Source organism: Sorex fumeus, unplaced genomic scaffold (assembly GCF_029834395.1).
Source record: "Sorex fumeus unplaced genomic scaffold, SorFum_2.1 ptg000131l, whole genome shotgun sequence".
Taxonomy (NCBI): domain Eukaryota; kingdom Metazoa; phylum Chordata; class Mammalia; order Eulipotyphla; family Soricidae; genus Sorex; species Sorex fumeus.
The window spans coordinates 28099980-28127315 of NW_026606188.1; the positions used below are offsets into that span (position 1 = coordinate 28099980).

General features: G+C 37.3%; 1 protein-coding gene across 1 annotated transcript in view; it reads right to left on the minus strand.

Annotated features, from left to right (window-relative positions):
* Nucleotides 1-2415: 2415 nt before the first annotated feature.
* The window catches only part of DPYD (dihydropyrimidine dehydrogenase), a 960132-nt gene continuing 935211 nt past the window's right edge, over nucleotides 2416-27336 (minus strand). The window contains exons 21-23 of the mRNA XM_056139087.1: nucleotides 23466-23609; nucleotides 7847-7987; nucleotides 2416-3866 (exon numbers count right to left, since the gene is read on the minus strand). Coding sequence (XP_055995062.1) covers nucleotides 3696-3866; nucleotides 7847-7987; nucleotides 23466-23609 — 456 coding nt within the window. The 3' untranslated portion in view covers nucleotides 2416-3695. The remainder of the gene's footprint in view (nucleotides 3867-7846; nucleotides 7988-23465; nucleotides 23610-27336) is intronic.

Consider the following 27336-nt stretch of genomic DNA (forward strand, 5'->3'; position numbering starts at 1 on the left):
GGAGTGCCAGGAATCAAACTGGGCTCTGCCATATGCAAGGCAAGTCCCTAAACCACTATATTATTTCTATTGCCCTCAATGACTTTCATTTTAAGTTAGTTGCCTTGTGTGATTCAAGATATTGGACAAATGCAAATTCTGATTAGGGAAACTAACCAACTGGGAATTCAGGAAAGAAAGTCTAAAGACAAACTGCTGTAGCACCAGGAGTTGATGTTACCAAGGAATAATAAAGGTCATCTGCTAAGGAATTCCCTCCTGCTCAGGGTAGTCATCTTTTTGTTCTATGAAGGACTTCAATTTATCAGAGGCAGCATACCCACATTACAGACTGTAATGTACAGAGTGTAATTTAAATCCGTTTACATCCATCTTTATTACTAATCAAGTAAAGCTGGGTACCATAACCCAGTACAGTTTGCTAGGGGTTAGCCCAAGGTAAACAGGTCTGAAGCAGGGGCACCATGACGATTAAAAAAAGAGACCGATTAACAATAACTCACATTCTTCGGACCAAAAGCAACAAAAGCAAGTGTTGGCATGGATGTGGGGAGAAAAGGACTTTCCTTCATTATTGGTGGAAATACTGACTGTTCCAGCCTTTTTGAAAAACAATGTGGATATTTCTCAAAAACTAGAAATTGAGTTCCCATTTGATCCAGCAATACCACTTCTGGGAATATAGTCTGGGGGTCCAAAAACACACAGCATAAACTCCATCTGAACTCCTATGTTCTTGCAGCACTATACACCATAGCCAGTATCTGGAAAAAACCTGAGATCTTAAGAACAGATGAATGGATAAGAAACTACATCTACACATCTATACAATGGAATACTATGCAGTTGTTAGGAAAATGAAGTCATGAACTTTGCCTATAAATGGATGGTCATGGAGAGTATCATGCTGAGTGAAATGAGTCAAAAGGAGAGGGACAGATATAAAATGACTGCATTCATATATATATATATATATATGACTAACATCCATAGCCAGGGAAAACAGGGGTTAGGAGGATGGTCAATGGTTGGAACTAACCACAAGTGTGTGTGGAAGGCTGGGGGTGGGGGTGATGAGTGATGGGAGGGAACCTGGGGACATTGGTATTGGGGACACTGGTGGAGGGCTGGATGTTGGAATACCATATGACTGAAATCCAACCATAAACAGCTTTGTAACGGTCTATCTCACAGTGATTCAATAATTTTTTTTAAAGAAACAGAAATAAGAGAGAAAATGCTTGAGATAAAGGGACTAACAGCCTCTTGGACTGAAAGCTTTGACTGTCCTCAACTTACTTGTATTTGTTGCTGAAAGGCAGTAAACATCAGGAGAACAACAAACATTCTTTAGTTGGATAAGACTTTTACATATCTAAGGGTGTTAAACATAAATGTAGATGCAAAGGGCCTCCTTCAGGGGAAATTCTTTTAGGAGACCTGCTGCCAGAGGAACACTACAGGGCAGCATTCCATCCTGGGTTCCAGCATTCTGGATTCTGCTTCCCAACAATAGTTAAGGCATAAAAATCACATGCGTAGCACATTTAGTACGGCTTTTTATACCTACAAAATACTCACTAATCAAACTCCTTGGTCAATTACTAAGTATTTTCTCATGCTGAATATCAGGAGTTTTAAAAATATGTGCTAGGGCCAATGACTCATGGTTTCTTATGAAATGGAATAATGTGATTTTTCTTTCTTCCTCTATTCAGAGACTGCAAAGTATACATGTAAAATTAGATTATGTTTCCTATAAATAGCATGGATAGTAAAGCTTCTTATTAAAAAGCGGAACATGGGCACAGGAGAAAAATGTGCATGTGGGGAACAAACTAGTGTAAAATCAAAACTTTTCACGGCCCTGGTCACCCATGGGTCCAAAATAGTTGAAAAGAGGATTAAAGCACTGAGTCAACTTGAATCCTCAGAGGAGGATTTGGATGCTGTAAAGTACAGGCACAAAAATGGAATTAGTGGAGATGAGTCCTTAATAGCTCACAATTATCTGAGATGTAATAATTGACATTTCTGTTCTCTGAGTGCAGATGGCACCTTCAGGATAGGCAGGTGCCATTTTGTATTCTTGGGTGTAGGCCATTGCAGAAGATCTTGCCTGCAGCCATAGAAAGATGGATCATGTCAGTGCAGAACTGATTTCAGCAGAGAAATCTGAGTAAATCAAGCAAGAAATGGAATATAACACACACACACACACACACACACACGCTGTCATTGTTCTCATTAGACTTGAACTCATATTATATAGACATTTATCTGGAATTCACTGTAGAGCTTTTGTCACCTGTGGTTGGTGGGTGCAAGCAGATCACTGTAGAGCTAACCCCAAACTATCCCACCTCATAAGTCAAAATGTTTGACTTGAGACTATGCAAAAAAAGGCAGCAGAGATTGTTTAAAATCTTTATGAAACTTTATTTGGTTTGATTCTAACTTATAGACTTTGTGGTAAACATGTGTGCATTATTAAAAGTGCCTAATCAAACATTTTTCTAGAGTTTGTGTTTGACATAGAAATGTGACACAATTGTTAATGATTTACTAGTTACAATTCATATTGAAAAATGCTAGAGGTGAGATCAATTAATTTTATATATGAAGAATTTGCTAATTATGAAAATAGAGAAATACACAATATTAATTGACAAGAGCAGAATACATATTTCTTTTTTAAGGCATTGCTTTTGAAATTAAACATAGACACTAAAATGAAGAATAGTAAAATTGGGTTTGCACATTTAATATATATCACCAAGACTATATATTATTGTTCACAAAGCACATGACCCTCTGCTGTATAATTCAACTTTGCTGGATAGTAATTGCTATAATCACAAAGATAATTACTAAAAACAGATAGAGAGGATCACTGGAAAAAGTGGCTTAACTAGAGCTCCATCCTAACATCTTACTTTGTTAGGAAGATAGTTTACATATTAAAGAATATGTCATGTTGATTCACAGGTAGAATTTGGGCATGCATCTCAGAAATGAATGGTGAATAGCACAGACTGATATGAATGGCTACTAAAAACACTTGCTTTCAGTATCTAGTACCAAAAAGCAGCTATTTCAGTGTGGAGGTCTTAAAAAAGTTTTGCGAACCCTCTTTGGCTTTTCCCCCTTCCCATAGTAAATGGTTATTTGACTTTCTTTGTTTGTGCTTTATGGAGCTAATTAAATTGGCTGAGAAACAGTGTTAAAATTAAATGCAATTTTTAATTATAAAATGTTTCCTTGGAAACATTTTCTTGTATGTTAAATTGTACTTTGTTCTAAAATACTTAATTTCACTTACAATTAGAAATCAAAGACAGAGCACAGCATAGGGCAATTTGGAAATTGTCGCATTAATTGCCACAAAAACAGTTATTATTTTTCACAATAGACAACTGACGATGAACATCCAATTAACTGCTACACAGTTATTTAACAACTCTCCTCAGAAAATTATTCTCTTTTATGATCATTAATTGAATGGCCACTGGCATTCGACTTTTATTTTTAATTTAGAAATTTGTGAAGAAATTGTATTTTTGATTCTGAAATTGACTTCAAAGTGATCTATTTGTTTTAATTTAAAAAGAGCCGAACAGAATGTTCACAATTAAAAACAAGATTAGCCTCTGTGGGTGACCTGCAAGTTCACAGTAACTGTTTCACAAATCACCTTAACCCTCCTGATTCACAGCTAAGGGCAAGCCTCTTTTTGGTTCATAAGGTGTTGTCCTGGAAACCATCTTGATGCAGTCGATAATAGGGCAGACGCTGAAACACAGAGTACAGCCTGTACAAGCGTCAGTAACGGTTGGCAGGTGGGTTTCGGGGTCAAACTGGATGGCCTGAAAATAGAAACAGGGTTCCAGTCAGGGCTTACCAAGGTCAAGAATGTCCCCGTGTTAGCATCAACGCCTCCCCCCACCAGTGAAGACGTCTGGGAGATAACCCAAACTGACAGACAGCTCTAGCCATTGTGGTGCTGCAAGCCAGGAGGGAGAACACAGAAATTCTGTAAAATGATGCACAAAGTTTAAAATTCCTTTGTGGTTTATTTTCCAAGGCCCTTGTGTGAGGCCTTCATCTCACCACTTAGGAACTCTCCAGTTTTCTTTGCTCTGTGCAGAGGGCCTCCCAGTTGTATGTGGCTGGGGCATCTTCTAATCTTCTACCTGAGAAATGTGGGTGGTGTCACAATGGCTCCACACGGTCTCCGTTCCCTCCTCACACAAGCTGTCCTCAATGGTGGAAAAGTGTCACTGACATGTGGGGCAAGGAGTATACTTGTTCACTTGCTTGGATTTCCACTTAATGTGTGGTGTTAGGGGAGTGCATCGGTGCTACCTTTGAGACCCGAGGATTTCCTAAGCTGCTCCTGGGCACTCAGTCGCAGGGAGAAGGAGAAAGCTCCAAGAACTATCTGGCTTCCCATCCTGCCCAAATGACAGACGATGAGATGCAGGACAAGGTCTCTCTCCAGCTTAAAGAAACTGTCCAGAATTGGAGACATTTGATCTTCCCCTTCTTTTCCTTCCAGACTCCCACCCTCCCTCCTTCTCTCTCTCTCTCCATGTCTCTTCCAGGGTTCTCGCCCCATACCCTGCCCAACATGATGCAATCTACAAGAAGTCATTGTGAGAGATTTTAATTGGAAGTTCTGATGATTATTTGCCACTTTAAAAGGAACATTTCAGCAGTGAAAACAACATGCAAGGGTTTCAAATTCAGGAGAGACTTCCAGACAACTCGGTGAAGGCAGGAGGGATTAGTTTCATTATAGAACAAATGCTGTATTTTAACTCACAAGGCCCTAGTTTGAAAGGATGAGGGAAATTATGAGGGACATTAAGTCTTCCCATGGTCCCCCAGTCTTTGAGCCAGATCTGCAAATGACAGCATTTTTAATTATTGTATTTGATTTTTTTCCCTGTGTTCTATTCAACATTTTTAATCTAATTCAAAATAAGTCATTAAAAATTCTTCTCTCCCTAGCTTACATATATAAATCCTTCCTCTTGTGCAAACTAATTAAAGTAGTCTTGTTAGAGTAAATCATGTTAAACTTCGTTTTTCTTGTTTGTTTGTTTGTTTGGGGGTTATAGCAAGGGGTGTTTAGGACTTACTCCTGGCTCTGTGCTCAGGACCACGCCTGGAGGGTCTTAAGAGAATAGATGGTGTTGGTGAACTGAACCCTGTTGAGGCATATGTAAAGAAATCTCTCTGTTGCTGTACTCTCTCTCTAGCCCTGGACTGCTAAATATTATGAAAATTTGATGTTTAAGGAAGTAACAGTCTATCTGAATGAGAACTGTCACTAAAAACACACTGTAAGAAAGCTGGTCCATGCTACTTTTGCCATATTTTTAAAAATAGCATTTTAGGCCACTGGAAGAGGGAAATAAGTTTTTTCCTTATATGCCTGCCATTTTCACAAATAGAAAGCCAAAAACGATGAGACAAAAACAATATGTGGGTCTTAAAGAATTAGACTTTGGAAGTTTTCAAACAAATATAACTTTACACTTAGTTGAAAATTTTGATTGATTATTCTTTTGGGTTTTGTTTTTGAGATACTTCTGGCAGTGCTCAGTGGCTACTTTCAGTTTGGTGCTTGGGAGTTGTTCCAGGGAGTGAGCAGAAGAATATGTGATATAGGGGATCTATCTTTGTGTTCCAGCATGCAAAGCATGTGATCCAGGCCTTTGTGCTAACATTTTAATATTAGTTCAAAGGGCTGGCAATTTTGATCTATTTTTACTTGTCTTGAGATTATCTGGTGAAAAGGTATTGCATGTTAGGGGGAAAAGGCAGCTCAGATAGAGAAGAGAGCACCAAATAAAGGGTGTTGGGAGGTTCCTCTCGGGATGGGAAATGCGTGATGAGAGTAGACTATAGACCGAACAAGATTGCCACTCAATGTCTCTTTTGCAAACCACAGCACTCAAAAGGAGAGATAAAACAAAAGGGAATTCCCTGCCACAGAGGTAGGGTGGGATGGGGGGAGGTGGGGTGGGAGGGATACTGCGATTAGTGGTGGTGGAGAATGGGCACTGGTGGAGGGATGGGTATTCGATCATTGTATAACTGAAACCCAAGCACAAAAATTTGTAAGTCTACAACCGTATTTCATGGTGTTTCACTAATAAAAATTTAAGGAAAAAAATAAATAAAATAAAACAGGAGAGAAGTTGTCTTGAGGGGGGAAAAAATGGAAATACTACCCAAAGCATTATACAGATTCCAAAAAAAAAAAATGTTTAAAGGCATAATTGTGAATCTCCTTCCCCTCCCCCTACAATTTACAGAATTATTTTTATGGGAGTTGTACTCAGGCTAAAATTCCAAGGTGAAATCATTACTTCTGAAACTTCAAAATATTAGAATCCTGATGCATTGGTTTTAGTGATAAAACTTGTCCTACCTCTGGTTAATTAGAGGAACCATGAAATAAAGTAACTTTTAGGACAACTTCCAGTTTAAAATAGTGGCACACTTGGTAAAATTTGGTCTAAAAATAATGTCAAAACAAGGAAGAGGAGAGTTTTTAAAAAACTAAACATCTTGGCTGGAGAGATAACTCAATGTACTGTAGCAAATGGTTTCCATAAATGAAACCTATCACTTTTTGGTGCCTCTGAGCATGGACAGGAGTAATTCTCAAGCACAGAGAAAGGAGTAGCCCCCCGAACACTGCTAGGTGTGTCAGCCTCTAGCCCCCAAATCAGTTATATTTCTACAGTCAGAATGTACAAAATCCCATGGTGGTACCAAGCAATGGACATGCCCTGAATTGAAAGTAGGTTTTTAAAATGGCACCTTCTATCTTGAAAATTCCATTAATCATATTGAAAGAAATGGTCTACATTCTTCTTTTCCTTGGGCTGGAGCGATAGCACAGCGGGTAGGGCGTCTGCCTTGCACGCAGCCAACATGGCCGACCCGAGTTCGATTCCTCCGCCCCTCTCGGAGAGCCCGGCAAGCTACCGAGAGTATTCGATATGCCAGACACAGTAACAACAAAGTCTCCAATGGAGACATTACTGGGCCCGCTCGAGCAAATCGACGATCAACGGGAGGGCCTTTACCTTTACCTTTACCTTCTTTTCCTTTATAGCTTGAGAAATTAAGGAAAATGACACTATTCAGCAGCTTGGTGTGGATCCCCATCTTTTCTATATTGGCCAATGGCAGACTCTCAGTTGAATGGTGAGGTGCGAGCTAGGATGAATTTAGGGCTTACTTTGACATGAATACACTTCATTGGATTTTCCAGCTACAGAGAATTTTCTGGTCCCAATTTGCACAACTAGTTGATAGGCAATGTGTCTTTCTCTCTATCTCTAATTCAAGCCCAATGCATATTGTATGGAAGAAAATCTCACTTTGTAGAAGAAATCAAGTCCATTCAGGGTAATGAACATAAACGGTAGCTCTGCTGCTTGTTGTTAGGCCACATTTAGTATTGTTTAGGGCTTAATCTTGGCTCTGTCTATGCTCAGGGATCTCTCCTGGCAGAGCTTGGGGGACCATACATGGTGTTAGGGATTGAGCCTGTGGCTATTGCTTTTAAGGTAAGAGCCTGATCTGCTATATATCTCTCCAGCCCCAAATGATGGCTCTTTTTTATTTTCTTCTGCATTAAGGATACTTAATGACTATAAGGGTCTTAAAAATATTGGGGTGTGGAGGGTTAGATTTTACCTTCCAATTTTAGGAGTAATATTTGGCACTTCTGCTTTGAAATGTACATTTAGTTACATAAGATGCTTTCGGCTAAAATCAAAAGACATATCCTACAGTAGCATAATTACAGCATAATTCTTACCTGATAGCCAGAATCATTGCAGGTCATGTAACATTTACCACAGTTGATACACATTTCTTCATCAATCAAAGCCACAACGTGTTCGATGTTGCTTAGTTCACCATATGCTCCAAGATATTTCAGAGTTTTTCCAATGACATCCTAAAATATAGGTATTGAAGTTCAGCGATTGTAGTTCTCATGGAGGTACTTTTCACAGTTGTAGGATAAATATTTCTGTTTTAACAATGTGTGTGTGTGTGTGTGTGTGTGTGTGTGTGTGTGTGTGTATGCATAGTTTAGGAACAAAAGACCTAATTAACTGCACTTGATACATTTTCTACTAGATAATCTAAGATGATGGTTCTGAGGATAGAAAGAGAAAATGATACCCTCTCCAGTAGTTGTGGTTTATTTCTTCTCAATTTTGGATTTTAAGGGATCCAACAATGAAAAAAAGTGTGACAAAGAGTAATGCATTTACACTAGAAAACTTTAGATTGCTGGAAATGTGGGGAATAAAAACATGAAGGCCATGCATTTACATTACTGCATTTGAATTCTAGATTTTTATTTATAAAATTGCTTTGATAGTATACCTACCTGTTATGTCTTGAAGATGATATTTTATTATTAAAACTCTAATTTATGCTAATTAATTGAACTAATAGCTAAATAAGATGCTTTTTTATTTTTAAAGAATTAGGATTTTCTTCATTCATCATTGAAGATTTTTCATGTGGTTACACATTGCTTTGTTCTTCACATTAATTGGAAATATGCTTAATATGTGAGGCATGGCCCATGATTCATCAACAATAAGAAATAGTTTCATAAAACAAAACAGAGGAGATGTAACAATGTTTGTCAAATTAGTATGCTGTCAAGATTTTCTGCTTTTGTTTTTAACATTTAACAAGAGAATCTTTTGTCTACATTCAAGGTCTATGCTTCAGTAGAACTCAATTCTATTTAAAGCCATCTTCATATATTCTCTTTGGTGTTTATTTTTTTTTCCTGACCTTGGTTATCTTTTAACCATCACGCTTACATTTCCCACTTGTTTTTGCTCCAAACAACAATATGCTCCTGATTTTGAGCTTTAAAAAGGAAACAAATTTTACATTATTACCATATTTCATCTGTGCACCTCTCAAGAAGGATGATACAGAACTTGAAGTACTATCTTCGCTATTTTCTTTTCAATGTATTGAAGGTATAATTTCAACTACAGTGCTGCTTTTGTAGGTACAAATAAATATCTCTATTCTAAGCTATTCTTACAAACTCAAGTTCTACATTGGCATCTGCTGCATGATGAGCACTGACACTTGAAATTGGTAACTCAAACGCATCATTCACTGAACTTATCAGAACCTAAAACCTAGATCTTCCATTTGATTTCTTAGTTTGGTAAAAAGCATGAAAACATCTTCAGTCCCTGAGGCCCAGAATTTTAGTTTTATTTCACTCTACATTATTTTCCTTCTTAAACATCTTATCTGTTGCCAAGTATTCTGAGTTCTAGATGTGCGTTATCTTTCGAAGCTCTTTCCATGTCTACTACAACTATTAATTATTATTAATTCTTTCATTACTTGGAATTGGGGTCTGCTCAGGAGGTCAGGAGTCATTTTCTGCTAATCTCAGCCTGGCTGAGTTGGATAGGTCCAATGCTTGGGAAACTAGGTAAGGCTGGTAACACAGGTCTTTGCATGCCAGGTTGGGGGTGCCCTCCTTCTTGAAGCAATTTTCCTGCCACTCCCCACACACCCCCCCCCCCCCACCACATTACTTTCAATGCAATTCTAAGGTCTTATTTTATTTATGTAAGACCCATAATTTTTGTTTCCAACCCTGTCACTGTATCACTGTCATCCCGTTGTTCTTCGATTTACTTGAGTGGGCGCCAGTAATGTCTCCATTAATCCCAGCCCTGAGATTTTAGCAGCCTCTCTTTACTCTTACTTCCCAATGTTGCCATGTTGGAGGCTCTTTCAGGGTCAAGGGAATGAGACCATTATTGTTACTGCTTTTGGCATATTAATATGCCACGGGTAGCTTGCCAGGCTCTACCACACGGCAGAGTCTTCCAACCCTAGCCTATACAAATATTGTCCATACAGCACAGACAAAATTTCTCACCACTTGAACACAAACCTGTGAAAAGTCTTACTAAGCTAAAATTCAAAGATCTCTATCAACATATCTTTAATCATATCTTGTTAACAAAGATTGTGAGGTTCAGGTATATGAATAGAGGATCTATGGCATTTTATTTTAAATTAAAACCTATGTCCAAAATGCCAGACACAGTAACAACAAAGTCTCCAATGGAGACGTTACTGGGCCCGCTCGAGCAAATCGACGATCAACGGGAGGGCCTTTACTTTAGGGCCTTTATGTCCAAAATACCCTTCCTTTTCATATCTACCCTGCAAAGAATTTCCTCAATACTCATTGCTTTCCTCACCAAAAATCATCTCTGTCACTCTTCCTCTTGCTTCCTTTCTTCCCTCTCCTGCCACATTCCCAATTTCCTGTTCCCTTTCACCTTCTCTTTACTTCTTTGATGAACTACTAGGTTTTATCTATTATGTTTGAATTCTTGCTATGTATCAAGGCCAGTGCTGCGATTTATAAGCAGTTCCTCATTTAAATCTTATGTTTTTATCGTCAATAAGGTGGCTGATACTTAAGGTAAAAAAAGTAAATGCTGAAGCAAGGATTAGAAAACATAAACACACAGTTGCGCTGACTTCTATTACTTACTTTGGTAGCCTAATTTAAGTCACGTTAAAGATATTTTCTACTCAGTTTCCTAGATACAGAATCCTGGTACTTATTATTATGATTTGTGTGGTATATCTTGCTCTTACGTAGAACATTTTATGGGGTACTCAAATATTTGTTAAAATAGATATATTTCATTTATCTATGACATAAAGCATGATGTTAGGAACACAGCTGCTACTACTTATTGATTTGATACACATTTGCTAATATCAGAAAGACTTGAACATCAAATGAAAATGGTCATATTCAATATACATGGATATATTGAATATTTTCCGACAATAAATATTTGGCCATAAAATGCTCTTTGTAGGAAAAATAAATTTTTAACATCATTTAAAATACAAGGAAATCAGTGGTTTCAATGAATTATACTACAGGACTGAAATCACCAGTAAGTGTTTGAAAGATGATTAAACAGAAAATTCACTAGAAAGTCGTCACACTTATAAAGCTTATTAAAAAGAAGTAAAGCATATCTCTAAGTAGTTTTCTTCTGAGGCATGCACACATCTGTGTATATAAAATAGGCTTTCTGTCCTATATTGCAGGTTTACTGTTGAAATTTTTAAAGATAATTGTATAATATGTAATTAAATAAAGCAAGGTTCTTGGAGCCTCTAGAAATTATTAGCACAATGAATTAAATTGTTACCCCTCATTCATCATAATCCTTAGGAAATTGTATATATTCTTTTTTATCTGGAAGGGGATTAAAAGTCAAAACTATTTGAAATAATTTTTGGAATGATTATCAAAGAGAATAAACTACCATTCAGCTTGGTTGGTAATATGGATGTTTGTTTGAGACCCCAAGATTCAGGGATATTACTGTCAACTTGTAAAAACCTTGGAATTCTCATTCTGGAATTTGGAATTGTTAAGAGACATAAATAATCAGTAAAACACAAATGTCTAGTTTAGATGATCGTAGAGGTACGTCTATGGAGATTAGAGAAATTACATTTATTCCCTGCAGGGTGTGTACGCACAAAGGCCAAGTGATGTGCTGTAGCAGATCTCTGCTAAGTGCAAAGCTTGTGTGTGGATGTGGGTATGGGAAAAGTAATACAATTTTTTGAAGTATAGATTGTACATTTTAGCACAGCGGGTAAGGCGTTTGCTTTGCTACCGATAGTAACTCGCCCACATGGCAAAACCTGGCAAGCTCCCCGTGACATATTTGATATGCCAAACACAGTAACAAGTGTCACAATGGAGACGTTACTGGTGCCCACTCGAGCAAATCGATGAAAAACGGGAGGACAATGATAGTGACAGTGACAATAATATTCACCAAATAAGCGTTAAGATTTTTTTATTTATGCCACAGTTTGAACCCAAGACCTCATTATCAAAAGCAGTTTTGTTTGTTAGTTTGTTTGGGTTTACTCTTGGCTCTGTACTGAGGGATCTAGTCCAGTGGGTTCAGTGGACCCGATGGGGTGGTAGAGGATTGAGCCTGGGTGAGTCGTGTACAAGGTAACTGCCATCCCTACGATACTATCTCTTTGGCCCAGGATTATCAAAAGCATTTTTGAAAAAGCAATCTCAGTTAACGTTTCTGCTTGATAAAGTTTAGGAGGAAAAAGTGAGAAAGTACAGTCTCATATCTGTAATAACATACATAATCCACATGCTTAGTATGACTTCATTCATCTTAGCCTATTTTTAAATTATGATTGTTATCTGGCATGCAACTGTATATTCTCATTTTAAGACAACCATATACCTGATTAGTTTAATTTGTGCAATTCATGCAAATAAATGCCACTGAAATAACAATGACAAGGACAGTAAACAATGCAATCACGATGATTTTACCTCAAAGGGATCTGATTCTTGAATTGAGTGTATTTATTTAATCACTTTACCATTTTCTTGTGTTTACTATTGACATTGTCACATGTTCATATCTTTTACACCAAGTTTGCTACTGGCCTAATAGAATATCAAAATAGAGAACAAAATAATTTGTTTTCTTTTGTTTTATGCTGAGTCAGGGATTCAATGCTTTCAAGTTAAAAGTTTAATGATCTTGCCAGAATTTCACTGGGGGATAGATCTCAAACTTTCTGGCCTATATTTATTTTCTTCTCTTACCACATTCACCTTTTCTTTAGAAAAAGTAAATAAACATAGGCAGCATTTACTTTTCAGCAGTGTATCACAGCCATTCCAAACAAAAATAGTTTTCAAAAATAAGCCAGGTAATTTATTTTTGACATCCTACATAATGCTATCTGAGCTCCTAGACTGGGAATAGGGACTGTAGAGTAAACAGAGAAGGTCTATAATTTAAATTTGGTTGAACTCAGATAATTAAGGATTTAGAGTAAGTATACAAAGATGCTAGGGCAGAGATCAGGAAATGATCAGGGAAAAAGTAGTATATTGTGGAGGTGAGAGCACAGGCTAGAAGCAAGTTAGAATCATAGAATGGAGTTGGGTAAGAGAGAAAAGACTAGGAAGGAGCATCATAATGAGTAAGAGAGACATGTGGTGAGGTTTGGATTTGAGAATGATTGGGAAAGTACAGCTTTGTGACCCAGGTCACTGTATACTTTTGATTGTTGGGCTCAAACTTTAGCAAATTCTTTTTTTAAATTTTTTACGATTTTTATACATTTTTATTTTCTTAAAGTAGTTCACAGTAGTTCATGATAATATTCAAACACCCACCCAACCAGTGAATATCTTCCCACCACAATGAAAGGAAAGTGTGTGAAGGTTGTTGTATTTCATTCTGGGGCCATTTAAGCCTGTATATACAAGAATACAAGCATACTTATGTTAAAACCAAACACGTGAATGCTACTTTAGGTATTTCAGTGGGCTAGAGTATAAGAGGTCTCCAGCTCCGGGAAATACTGAATCGCTCTCTTCTGGGAGCTTTATTTTATACTCTCTGGATCTTGATCACTGATGAGATTACATGGCGCTGGGGAGGGGGGAGCAGTTTGTGGATGTGACTGCCAAGCTACTGGAAAATGGGACCTGGGTGGAGGAGGCCCAGTCTCAATCTGAGCAGGCTTGGAGATATCAGTCACGGGTCCTTCATACCTGGGTTCCTCTGTCAGTTCCTTCATGCGTAAGGCTCATCTGAGCATGTGGAGAGTGGCCTTGAGCATGGCTTTGGCTGGGTTCTGGAGGTTTTTGGCTGCCGGGGCTCTGCTTGGAGTGGGGAGAGAAACTCAACCCGCCTGCCCTCAAGGTGCCCCAGTGAAAGAAAGCCTGGCTTTGGTCGGGAGATTTTGCTAACTAGAAAATTCTTGCCTTTATACTTTGTATTTTTAATTCATTTAATGAAGTTAAATGTGATGTATTTTTACTATGTCTTTACCTACCACAGGCTTCAATATTCAAAAGTTTTCCCTGTTCTTTTCAGTTCTAAGAGCACTCTCTATAGAGATGCTGGAAAGATAACAAGAGTTGACAGTTCTCTCTAATTTTAAGTTAACTCTACAATCTTTCTTAAGTAGGCTTATTTCTCAACTTTTTTTTTTTATTTTTTTACTTTCAACAGATAGCATTGTAGCACTGTAGCACTGTCCTCCCATTGTTCATCAATTGGCTCGAGCAGGCACCAGTAATGTCTCACAACAAATTGTGAGACTTGTTGTTACTATTTTTGGCATATCGAATACATCACAAGGAGCTTGCTAGGCTTTGCCGTGCGGTCGAGATACTCTTGGTAGCTTGCTGGGCTCTCAGAGAGGGGCGGAGGAATCAAACTCGGGTCAGCCGTGTGCCAGGCAAATGCCTTACCCGCTGTGCTATCACTCCAGCCCTTTTAGCAGATAAAATAGACTTCTATTTTTTCCCTATAATTATTTCCAAGTTCAGAAAATTTGAGGCTTTGGTACTTCTGATCCATCCGTAAGTCTTAACATCAATCTTTTTTTATTATCTTAAGCAAAATGATCTGTACTTTGGATAACAGCACTGAATATTATGTTACCCAAATTTTATTTTTTAATTATATTTAATTATTATTAAGGTAACATGATTAACAATACATTCTTAATTAATCTCTTCCTAATTTTTTTGAAACGGTGAATCGATCATCAAATTCTGATTTGGCCACCTTTCTTTCTTTCTTTCTTTCTTTCTTTCTTTCTTTCTTTCTTTCTTTCTTTCTTTCTTTCTTTCTTTCATCATGGCAAAGCCTGACAAGCTACCTGTGACGTATTCAATATGCCAAACACAGTAACAACAAGTCTCAAAATGGAGATGTTACTGGGCCCGCTCGAGCAAATCGATGAATAACAGGACAGTGACAGTGTGATTGAATCACTGTGACATAGTTACAAGCTTTCATGTCATGAAACATGAGAACCTCAGGAAATGGATAAATTCCTACATTCCTATAGCCTCCCAATGCTTCGCTTTCTTAATCGATTTTTTTTTTCTGCCTATTTGGATCACACCCAGAGATGCTCAGGGGTCACTCCTGGCTCTGCACTCAGGAATTACTCCTGGCGGTGCTTGGGGGATCATATGGGGTGCCGGGGATTGAACCCGGGTCGGCCATGTACAAGGCAAACACCCTACCTGCTGTGCTATCTCTCCAGTCCCATCTTTATCGATTTTTGGATTCGAGTCTCTGTCTACAGGATTATGTTTTTGTTGTTTTCACTGAAATATTTAGAGTTAGTTTCACCAAAGTTTGGATATTTATATGTCTAAGCTCAGGTTCCTTCTCATTGCTCAATACTTGAAGATATTATGAAATGTTAACTTATCTTTAAGATCTTTCTAGCTGTAATTTTCCCCAAAGAGACTTTTATAAGAAATCACAAATAAACAAATGGAGCAAGTCCCCATCATTGCTCCCCCCCCCAATTTTTCGAGTTTAATTTGCAACATGGCAATTGAATAATTTGTAAGATGTTTACTTCTTACTGGAGGGGGATTTTCATCAAAGGCCCGTGAAGGTTTACAAGTGTTCCTCTTTCTTGTCTGACTGTATTTAAGCCAACTGGCTATGAGGTCTCTGATGTGGTTCCCACACAACATTTCTGTTTTACTTTCTTTTCACTTTCTTGCAGCTGCTTCCTCCATGCTTCGCCTTCAGGCTTGTAGATTTCTACACATTTGTATATCTTTTTGACATATACTGCTCCTCCCCCAGCTTTTTGATTAAATCTATTCATTCCAAACAAGATATACCCTTACATGACCAAAGTCCAGGAATTGTATGTCAAAAAAATCCCCAGAAGAAATCAGAGATAATTTTTACCAATTTCTAATCATGATTTTAAACTAAATTTGACAATATTTCTCCTGTTATTTACTGATCTATAGACATTGGACAATAATAATGTTGCCCCCTCCAGCCCATTTCTCTGGTACCAGCTCAGATCTGCTGAGAAAGTGTTCCACTATTTTTCTTTCTGTGCCATTCCTTTTATGCTCCATAGTATCTAATATGTTCTTACAGTTTTATCTGAGTACTTTCCTCCTTCCTCTTACAATTCAATTGAAATAATAAACCACTCGATCAGGCTGACTGGTCTCCTGCCAACACTGTCTTGCCAGTCTTATGAGATACAGTCCATCTCTTACTAGAAGCAGCAGGGAAAAGAGATGAAAACATCACTAGTGTTCCTAAACCATTCATTTTCCTACCCAGAAATTCAAAGACGCTAGAGATACATTCCTGGCTTCATAAAGAGAATGAGAATTCATTCTCATATATATCAACCGAAGTGGGAAGCATTCAGGGGACTTTATAAGTCTTGGCTGACTTTCAAGTCTCTATTATAAGCTGTCTAGGAATAAAGCACGTTTCTCATTGAGCTGGGCCAAATGAGCACACTCTCAGTTATGCTCAATGAAGAGACAAAACTGCCTCCTATTTGGTTTCTTTTCTCTAGTACAAATGCACCTGTGGCATATGTCAGATGCTTCTTCAGAAGGTCCTGGCTCATTTTATAGAAGGAGAGCTTTAACATTATTGCAGGAGGGTTTCTTGTTTTATGTTATTCTTCCCCTTCAGTTCTGATAACTGTGTGACTGTATACCTTTCTACTTCTGAATTCTTTCTTTCTATTTCCTTTACAGAATAGGCAGCTCCATTCTGTAAAGGATAGAGATGCCATCCATCCTTTACTATGCAATAGGCATGGGGTAACCTTTGCAAAAAGGAAACTAAGGTATGGGGGCTAAGAAAGAAAACTTCAATTGGATACCAGCTTGTCCCAAAGCCCCAGAACAATTGATAGAGCAGGGGCCCTTAGTTCACCTTTGAGCTTCTAAGTAGGCAAGATGAATCTGGATAGCATGTTGATTACCAAGGACTTTTGATTCTCATGGACTCCTATGCATAGCATTGACATTGTGAATCACCACTCTAGATGTGTTAACTGAAATTCTTAGTTTAATCAGTAGATTCTCTTGCCATTTTACATCTTGTAGCTAAGACTGATGAAGAAGACTGAATTCATTTCCTCATTATTGCCTCTTAGCTCTTTGTGAATTCCTATAGAAAAATAATGAGCTTAACAGTTTGACTCACTGTCTAGTTTATCCATAGATTATATATTGGATTTAAGGTCCCATGACTGCTTATTAGCCCAAATGTTGTATGAACGCTAGTCTTTGCAAACACTGATTTGCTTAAAATGCCACCTCCTCTCCTTTAGTTTTTTTTTTTTATTATGGGGAATGGAAGAAAAGAGGGCTGAATTGCTCAAGTTTTAATGCCAGATTTTGAAATTAAATTTTGACATTTTTCTAGCTGTGTGACCTTGGTCAAGTTATTTAACCTTTCTGTCTATCAATTAATCAGTAAAATAAGGAAAATATGGGTATCTGATAGGGTTACTATCAGGATTAGATGTGTTAGTTCATAATCACGTAAAACAGTGCCTGAAACCTCATAAGTACTCAATAAATATTAGCTTTCATTATTAATTCTCTGCTTAATTAACACTAATTTATTAAACTCCATGTTAAATATCACCATCTCTGTGAAGCTTTCCACAATTACCCGAGGCAGAACTAATCCCTTTCACTCCTCTGTTTTCCCAGAGCATTTTGTACATATTTGATTGAACTGTAAATAATTTTTAACATGTGTCTTTCTCCCTTGTTAGAATATGAGTTCCATAAGGATAGATTTCTTTCTTTTTAAAATTCATGTTGTATTCCTAGTTTCTAGCACAATTCCTGGGTTGCTGTTGAGCGCATAATAAATATATGTTAGTGCTACATTTCCACTGAGATGGGAAAAATCCAAGTCTGAGAACATCTCTTATATGCCTTTGAACGCTGATCCAGTCCTCAGCACACTGCTGGTCACATAGCAAATACTCAATAAACACTTACTGAGTGACTGATATTGAAACTGCCTACCTCTGGAGCAACAAACCATTAAACCACTTATCTGAGGCATTTGAAAAGGAAAAAGGACAAAAGATGAGATTTATTGAGCATGGCTTGCTTAGAAATAATATTGTCACACTCATAACCAGGGAAGATGGGGCGATTAGAAACTCGAATGCATGACTGAAAAACTTGTTCAGACAAGAGGGACTTAGTTAACTTTGTGGGGCACTAGGGCCTTTTCTAGCAGATGGGGAATAATAATCTTTGCTAGCTCAGAGGATAAACAAAGCAGTGTCATGGAGTTTAAACTACCGAACAGAGGAATCTATAAAGAGGCCAGCAGAGAGAAGGGAAGAAAACAAGCTAAAATAAACAGATGGGTGGACAGAGAAAATATTAAGCATGCAAACATGCAATCTAGGCCCTCCAGGAAAAAAGAAAGAAGGACAAATGGTATGACAAGAACAGAAGTATCACTGGAGGGAAAATATGAAAGTATTAATAAAGCATCCGAGAAAAGTACGTAGTGTGCCTGGCTGTGTGTGCTAGAATGAAATAAGAAAATTACAAAGTGTTTGATTCATATGCAGAGACACAGTAATCTTAAAGGGAATGTGGCTATTCATTTCAGTGGGAGCTGAACAACCACACACAAATCATCCAGATGGGATCTGAAATAATGGGCAAAGGGAAAGGAGAGTCATATGAAAAGTGACAATAACCATGGCTCTGTACATTTGAATAGAACTGCACTGTACACAATACTTTATACACATCATTCCATTAGAAACAATGGACTTGAGTCCTTCTGAAAGTAACTAGTATTTATTCGCCTGCCTACTAATCTTTTGCCTAGATTATTAAGTAGTCATCTAATTTATCATTCTGCTTCTGTTGCTCGTCTAGAATCTCAGATCAGTGTAACAGTCAGAAAGATCTTTTCAAAAATCAAGTCAGATTGTGACATTATTTCTTTTTAGAAGTTTCATAGGGAACCATAGTGATAGTACAGTGGGTAGGGCATCTGGCTTGTATGTGGCCAACCTGAGTTCAATCCCTGGCACCCATACGGACCCTAGAGCCCACCAGGAATGACCTGTGAGCACGGAGTTAGGAGTTAAGCCCTGAGCACTGCCTGGTATAGCCCCACACTCTCCCCTCCCAAATAAAATAGATAAATAAATAAATAAATAAATAAATAAAAAGTCTCAATGGTTTCCTGCCAAGGACTTTCCTACTTCTAGGTCTTTTCATTTTCTCTTACTTCTGAATGAAACTGGATATTCACGTACTTCCATCTCTAATTTTTTAAAAAGTTTTACTAAAATGCTATTTAATTGAAACATTTAGTGATCAAGCTTTACAGTATTTCCTACTCCCAGAATGGTGGTATATTTTCTTTTTGGGTCACACCCGGCGAGGCTCAGGGGTTACTCCTGGCTCATGCACTCAGGAATTGCTCCTGGCGGTGCTCGGGGGACCATATGGGATGCTGGGAGTCGAACCTGTGTTGGCCATGTTGGCTGCGTGCAAGGCAAACGCCTTACCTGCTGTGCTATCTCTCCAGCCCAGGTGGTATATTTTCTCCTCAACACTGTGGACATATGCAGAGTATAGATAATATGTACAGGCATGTCTAATACAAGAATTCTCATAAACCAATACTTGCTTGCCTGTGTTCTAAAATTTATAAAATGTATAAATAAGTATAAATAAGTATACTCATTTATTGTTAGCTTCTCCTTATAAAGCGTTAACAAGATGACAGCTGAACTTTCGTTCCATTCACTACTGTGTTACTTGTGACTAAGTCAAGTACTGGAACTTAGTGAAGCATATTCATAATTGCTAGATGAGTAAGGAAACAGATCATGGGTGAACAAGGTAAAGTTCTGCAAAGTGAAAGCAGGAATTTTGGTGATTATATGTGAAGGAGAGAATGATGAATGATGAAGGGTGTTGCTGCTGAAATGAACAGAGCTCTGACCCCAAGACTACTTCATTCTTAAGACATCCCTATTTTTGCTTCCTCCAATTTCTTCATATTCTTCTGGTTATTCTATTTTATTTTAAATTCTTCTCATGTGCTTCCTCGGGATTTTCTACTCCCTTATGGATTGTTAGGATAAGTAGCATATTAGAATATCCACTCATATCTTTTATCTTAGGTCTAGCACAGTGTGCAGTCAAAGAAGAGTTTTTTTTTACTTTATATCCAGTAGTACAAATCTATATTCATTTCTCTATGCTTGAATCTATTTTTTAATCCAAATTTAAAAATTAAACTTAAAAACACTGAGGACAAACAATGATTCATTATCTTTTATATTTTCTGTAACAGCTAGTAGGATCATCAAAAATCTAATTATCTTTGTACCCTACTCTCAATTCCCTCTTATCCCTTAAACATCAGTATATAATGAGAATATCTAAGTTTCAGAAAAAGTATCAAGCCTTTTTCAAAGTCATCTTTGCCTCTGTCTGCGTAAGCATGACCACTCACCCATACCAGGGCCACACTAAGGGTTATGATGAACACTAATTTTCCCTCTCATCCTTGTAATTCCTGCTCTCTACTGGGTTTCTCATATGCCACTTCCATAGAGAAGCCCACATTGACCTCTGAGTCAGCTCTGTACACAGAGTCAGAAGTGAGTCCTGAGTATATCTGGGTGTGGCCCACAAATCAATCAATCAATCAATCAATAAGTAACAACTCACCAAACAAAAACCATTTATAGCTTTTTGTTTGTTTTGAGTCACACCTGGTGGAGCTCGGGGTCTACTCCCAGCTTTATGTTTTGGAGTTGCTCCTGGTGGTGCTCAGGGAACCAAGGGGGGCTGCATCCTGCATGTGGAGTATGCACTGTTCATTGTCCTCTCTACACATACTACATACATATAGAGCACTATATATGCACATTATATATGGAACATTATACAGGCACATTCAACTCTTAGTTGCCTTCCATAACAGCACTTTTAAAGAGATAAATTAACTTTGGAAAGTAATAAATCATATTTATATTGAGTTAAAGTGGATTTAGAAGATAACGTCTTTAATTAGTACAATCATACATCTCCATCTGTACATCTTAATTACATATCTCTTTATTCGGTAGATCCAACCTCATTTGAAGTCAAGATGGCAAGGCATTAGGATATTTCTAGAGACAAGAATGTCTCTATCGTTCTTCCTCTCAAACACGTTTTCCTCTATTCTAAAGAAGATGAAGGGAGTGGTCACTGCTATAACAAATATAATGCCCCATTATTAAAAGAGATAGTTGTACTTAAAACTAGTAAAAATGACTCCTCCCCCACCACAATTCCCCACCATATCATGCTTTATCACAGGGCATATTATCTTTCCAGGAATATTGATAGGTAATATTGGTAAGGACAAAAGATCAAGCTAGTAAAATAATCTAACATTGGCTTTGAGAAAATTAACCATAATAGACTCTTTAATGTGCGGGCACATTTTGGGTTTTAGGTGCAGAGAAGATGGTATCCACCACATTATGACGCATGTTTATGTAACATGTAATACCAGAGATATTTCAGTAGGGCCAATATCTAAAAGAGACAGCTTAGAAGGGAAATGAAATGCTGAAAAATTTTAAATAGGATACCACAATTCGCCTTCATATTCTAAAAAGTGAAGACTTTCCTGACTTCACTTTTCTGTGATTTATTTAATGCTACTGAGTTTGATATTTTATTTGGATTGGTGAAAGACCAGTTTAGGTTTTTGTTCATTCACAGTTGTTTTGCTTTTAGGTTATCTGTATATTTCCTAAAGGAATAAAATAAAAATGCTTTTAGTATTACCTGACACTTTAAAAAATTTCAAATATAAAGCATTCCTTTAAAATTTTTATACATTAGGAAAATACGAAGATTTAATTTATACATTTACATTTAATTCTAATTAAGAAAAGAGATACTTCTATGATCATTCCCACTTAATTACAAATCATATACTAATCATACTGAATCATGAGGTATTAGGAAGGTTTGTGAAAACTCTAAGGATCTGCCTCCTATTTGCAATCAGTGCTCAGTTCATACTTTTGTAACAAATATGTAATTTAAAGGGAATAGCCCAACAGATTACAAGGGGATAGCATGCTATTAGTAAACAGTTTGAGACTCTTTGTATTCCTACAGTGAGCAGACACCATTGGGCTGCACTAGCACTCGACAGAGACAAATGGAGATGTTGCTGGCGCCTGCTTGAGCAAATCAATGAGCAACAGGATGACAAGTGATACAAGTGATAGAAGTGAGCATGCTGTTAAGAGTCTATTTTGGAATTAGGGCACCATGATGCTGCTACAGTTTGTGCTCATCCATTTTCATACTTCATTACAGAACCAAGACACTTTCATATTTTGTTTAAAAAACCAAATTACTTAAATTTTGCACCATCAAGTCTAAAAACCATTTTTTAAGCATAGGACACATTTTCCATCCTCATATGTAGAGATTTTTTAGAAGTCATTTCGATGACCTGAGGGAGATTCATCAAAAACCTCCTACAAGCAAGATTTTAGCTTGTGCTTAAAACAGAAAATGAAGATGTGAGAATATTATCACTCAAAAGAGAAGACTTTCTCTTGAATTGAGGTTCACATTAAGTGATGGTGAGTCCATAGAGAACATGAACTTGGAGTTTTCATTATGACAGCTTTAAAACTATCCCATCCTGTGTAGGTGGTGGCGGGGGGGCAGGACGTAGAACAATGAAAAGAGCAACTCAAGGGTCTTTGTGCTGATGAAACTATGCATGAACCTATATTTGTGATGGAATTGCAGAGGACCAGACACCCATACATGAAAATCTATGTATGTCTGTAGAAGTAAATCTGGAAAAGTCTGAAGATCAGTTGTATGCTGGATCAGTATGATTGTCCAGTTTTACAATATGTTTCCACTATGAAAACATGGTAAAGGACTCTATTACTTCTTGTAATTATATGTGAATCTATACATCTCTCCCAATAAAAGTATAATTAAAATGAGAAAGATATAAGACCCTATCTTAATACTGATTTTTGCTATAATCCAGAAAATGGTCTCTTGAGAGCCATATAAATGTATAGGCTTTTCAGAGGCCAAATCAGAAAACTGGGTTCAAAATATTTGGTATCACCTATTGATACTGCTGTTACATACTGATTATTTAGTATTACATAACATACTATATAGATTTTAATGTTAAATTAAAATAATTTTTAAATTACTATGAGAAGACAAAGAATTCACTAATATTTCCAGGCACGTCTAATACAAAAATTCTCATGAACTGATACTGGCTTGCCTGTGTTCTAAAATGTGTAAAATGTGTGTGTGTGTGTGTGTGTGTGTGTGTGTGTGTGTGTGTGTGTGTTTTAAGAGATCAGCATACTTTTTAAACAAAATAAGCAATACCTTTAAGTAAATAAACATTTGAGCTACATTGTATGTTTAAATAGACCTTTTTATATATACTCAACTTAATATTTACCTTGATGGCAGGAATCGGCTTTTTGGGAATGAAACAGTTTCTTGTGAGAGGTGGCAAAGCTGCATTTCTTTCTTTCAATTTAATCTTGTTCTCTGCTATGATTTTCTTGCGTTGCTCAAGATAAGGTCCAAAACTTGGCAGTTTCTAAAAGAAAAACACGCAATTAAGAAATCATGTTAGTTCATAAAAGAAAAAAATATGAGGATATAAAATCATTAATTAACTTATTAACAAATAAGTATGTTTTGAAATTGGTTCATGTATACTATAATAAAGCTTTCATTCATTCTTGGGCCACTAGTCTTCTCGTATCAGATTCCTTAAGTTATTTACAAGATCATAAGAGCATACATTTTACAAATATGTATGTATGTGTTACATACACAGATATTAGCAAAAGCATCTTTCTGGGTGGAATAAAATTCATAATGGTAAAACAAATCCATACACTTAAAACAATAGCTGTTAGTTAGATCATTTACTTGGTTTATGTAGAGTTGAAACATATTGATGCATTCCCCCCTCTTCATCAAGTTTTTAGCACAATTTAGATACAGCTATAGTCCCTGACAAATGTTTTTGTCAATAGCAAAGGTACTTTGCCAAAGTTTTAATCTGTATCTTTATTTTATTATCCTCAAATTCTTGCTAGATATCTTTAAAAACTGTAAGTAATGCTGATTGCGATTTACTAGAATAGCTGAAAAAGAAAACTGCAAAAATATTGATTTCTCTGTACAGAAAATAAATTTTATTTTGCATGAAGGACACAAAAAATAAAAATGAAAAACCAAGAAAATATCCCAGTGCTTAACAAAACTTCATCAGTATTTAAAATAACATCATAGGCTTTTATTATGTTTCAAGGTTATTCAATTGTACTTTATGAAGTTCATTTAGGAAGATACATAGGCTTCATGGAAAAAAAAAACACTAATCGGTTTCAAGGTAATTCAAAAATTTTCTCATATTCTTCATTATCCTACAATTATACCTTCTTCACTTTGTCCTTTTCTTCTAGAACTGTTGATCTTCACTTTTCCTGACATATACTGCCAATGATAGACACCACTGAATTCCAAACGTTCTGTGCCTGCTTGTAACCTGGAATTTCTGTATCTTTTCTAAGACTGTGAAAACACCTTCTGCCTCTCCTAAAGAATAAGATCTATTTAATCTAGCTGATGGAGGTTTGGAAAAATACAGCACTCCAAGGTCATTCTGATCTCTGACCTTGCAAGTACTTTGGTAAAAAATAACACTTGTTCCAAAACACTGGTGTCCACTTGCAGGGTTGCATAATGACCACAGGAAAATGAATTTTCTGGTTGTTTAGAAAAGCTTGTGGTGTTTGTTAGCTAAACTTAAACCAAGTTCCAAATTAAGCCATTTGTAACGCAAATTTATATTAGCAGAACATATTTACACAGAAATACTGATTGTTACTTCCATTATCAATGTACTGCAATTATGTCATGGCAAGCCAATGGAAACAATGCTATGAATACCAAATTAATTTAAATAGAAATGAAATAGTTATATACTTAATATTACACCTTTATGCTTTCTTGAAGTACCACATTTAATACTTGAAGAATACAAAATATAATCATGCAAGAAATTATAGTGCATCTGTTTTATAGCTCTCTTGTTAAAAATACTATTAAAAATATTCAATACTAACACATACACATGTTCCTCAACATAGAAAAATAATCTTGGTTTGACAAGTTCTCCTATGAAATGACTATTTCCTGAAGCAGATAAGTTGATAGGGATTACATTTGGTGCCAAAGAAATACCCCTGGGATCCTGATAACACTTCATAAGGTAGTGAGCGCATGTTCACAAGATAGAATTCTTGTCAGAATACCACTCTCTTCTATATAAGATATTTCTCTTCTATATCAAGGACACCTAAATCCTAATATTATATTCTCAAAGATGATCAAAAGTGGTAGTGTTGAAACATGTGACCTCTGGCTCTTTCAAACTCCTTGCGGCAGCCAGCTCTAACACAATCTAATCCAGTACCACGATTCCTGAATTGCGTCTTTGACCTTGGCACCAACTAATTATTCCTAAGAGCTTAATAAAGGTTTTCAGAACAAAATTATTCTTGGAATTTTAAAATTTACCTTCTTTCACACAAAGGCCATCGAATTTTTTCCCATTTATACTATTTTTTGCTCCAAAGAAAAAGACAATAACCCAATAAGCAACCCTGATTCCTATTCTGATTTAAGGCCCTGATAAACCCATTATAAGCTGAAAATATATATTGAAAATGCATTTCATATACCAGACCTATGGACCAACAGACATTAGCTGAGCTCACCCTAAAGAAGTTCAGAATAACTTATATTGGTCCCAAGTTGAAAACAGTTATTTAATAGTGTTTCCCAGAACAGTAATTGACATCCCTTAGCCCCTACACACACACACACACACACACACACACACACACACACACACACACCACACTTCAATGGTTGGGGTAGGGTCAGTAGCCTTCTATGCTATTGGAGAGCATTTTTCTTTGTTTACTTGAAGAGTAAACAGACCACCGTCTTCTTCGTGCAAAATTCTACCTCACAGAACGAGGAGAAAAGAATGCAAGGTTTAAGAAGAAGACTCCCAGAACAACCACCAACTGGGAACTCTTTGGCTCTGTTGCAGAAACATGGGAAGATGCCGTCATTGACAACATTGATGAGGAATACGATCGAATGATTCAGCACCTCCATGATTGTGCAAGGAATGCCAAGAGAGAGATAACCACAAAAAACCGTCTTTCTTCGAACACTCTTGAACTTATTTGCCAACGTGGCGTGGCACGTGCCTCAGGCAACCACAAGCGAACGTCCGAACTGGCAAAACAGTGCAGAAAAGCCATCAAGGATGACCTCAAAAACAGGAGAGCAGCAGTACTGGTAGATGCAGCAGAAGCTGGGAAAAACATTCGTAATGCCCGCCTGTCCTTCACCAACTACAAAACCAAGATGACTGCCCTCCGACATCATGATGGATCTATCACATCTTCCAGAAGGGCAATGGAGAAGATTATTCATGAATTCTACTCAGATCTCTTTAATAGCCACATCCACTTGCCCACATACCACATACCACATGATGGATATGTCGTTCCCAATGTTCTCCCTTCCGAAATCCAACATGCCATCTCGTCGGTAAAGAAACAAAAAGCACCTGGCCCAGACAAGATCAGACCTGAACACCTGAAGAACTTACCATCAGTACTCATCAATACATTAGCTCGACTCTTCACACGCTACCTGTCTGAATGCAAGGTTCCATCCCAATGGAAAACCAGCAAGACTGTACTACTATACAAGAAAGGAGACATCCACGACATTGGCAACTATCGCCCAATCTGCCTATTGTCTGTCATCTACAAACTATTCACTCGAGTCATCCTGAATAGGATTAACAGAACACTAGATGAAGGACAACCATGTGAACAAGCTGGATTCCGAAAAGGATTCAGTACCATCGACCATATCCACACAATAACCAAGCTCATTGAGGTATCTCGGGAGTTCAAGATGCCGCTCTGTCTAACGTTCATTGATTTAAAGAAGGCCTTTGATTCTGTTGAGACGGAAGCGGTCATGGAAGCCCTAGCCAATCAGGGAGTACAAACTCAATACATCAGGATCCTTCGTGAGCTCTATTGCGGATTCACTACCAAGATCTCACCATTCTACAAAGAAGTAATCATCCATATCAAGAGAGGGGTTCGGCAGGGTGATACCATTTCACCAAAACTCTTCAGTGCCACCCTCGAGAACATCATGCGACGACTAGAATGGGAAAACATGGGAGTGAAGATAGATGGTCGGCAACTACACCA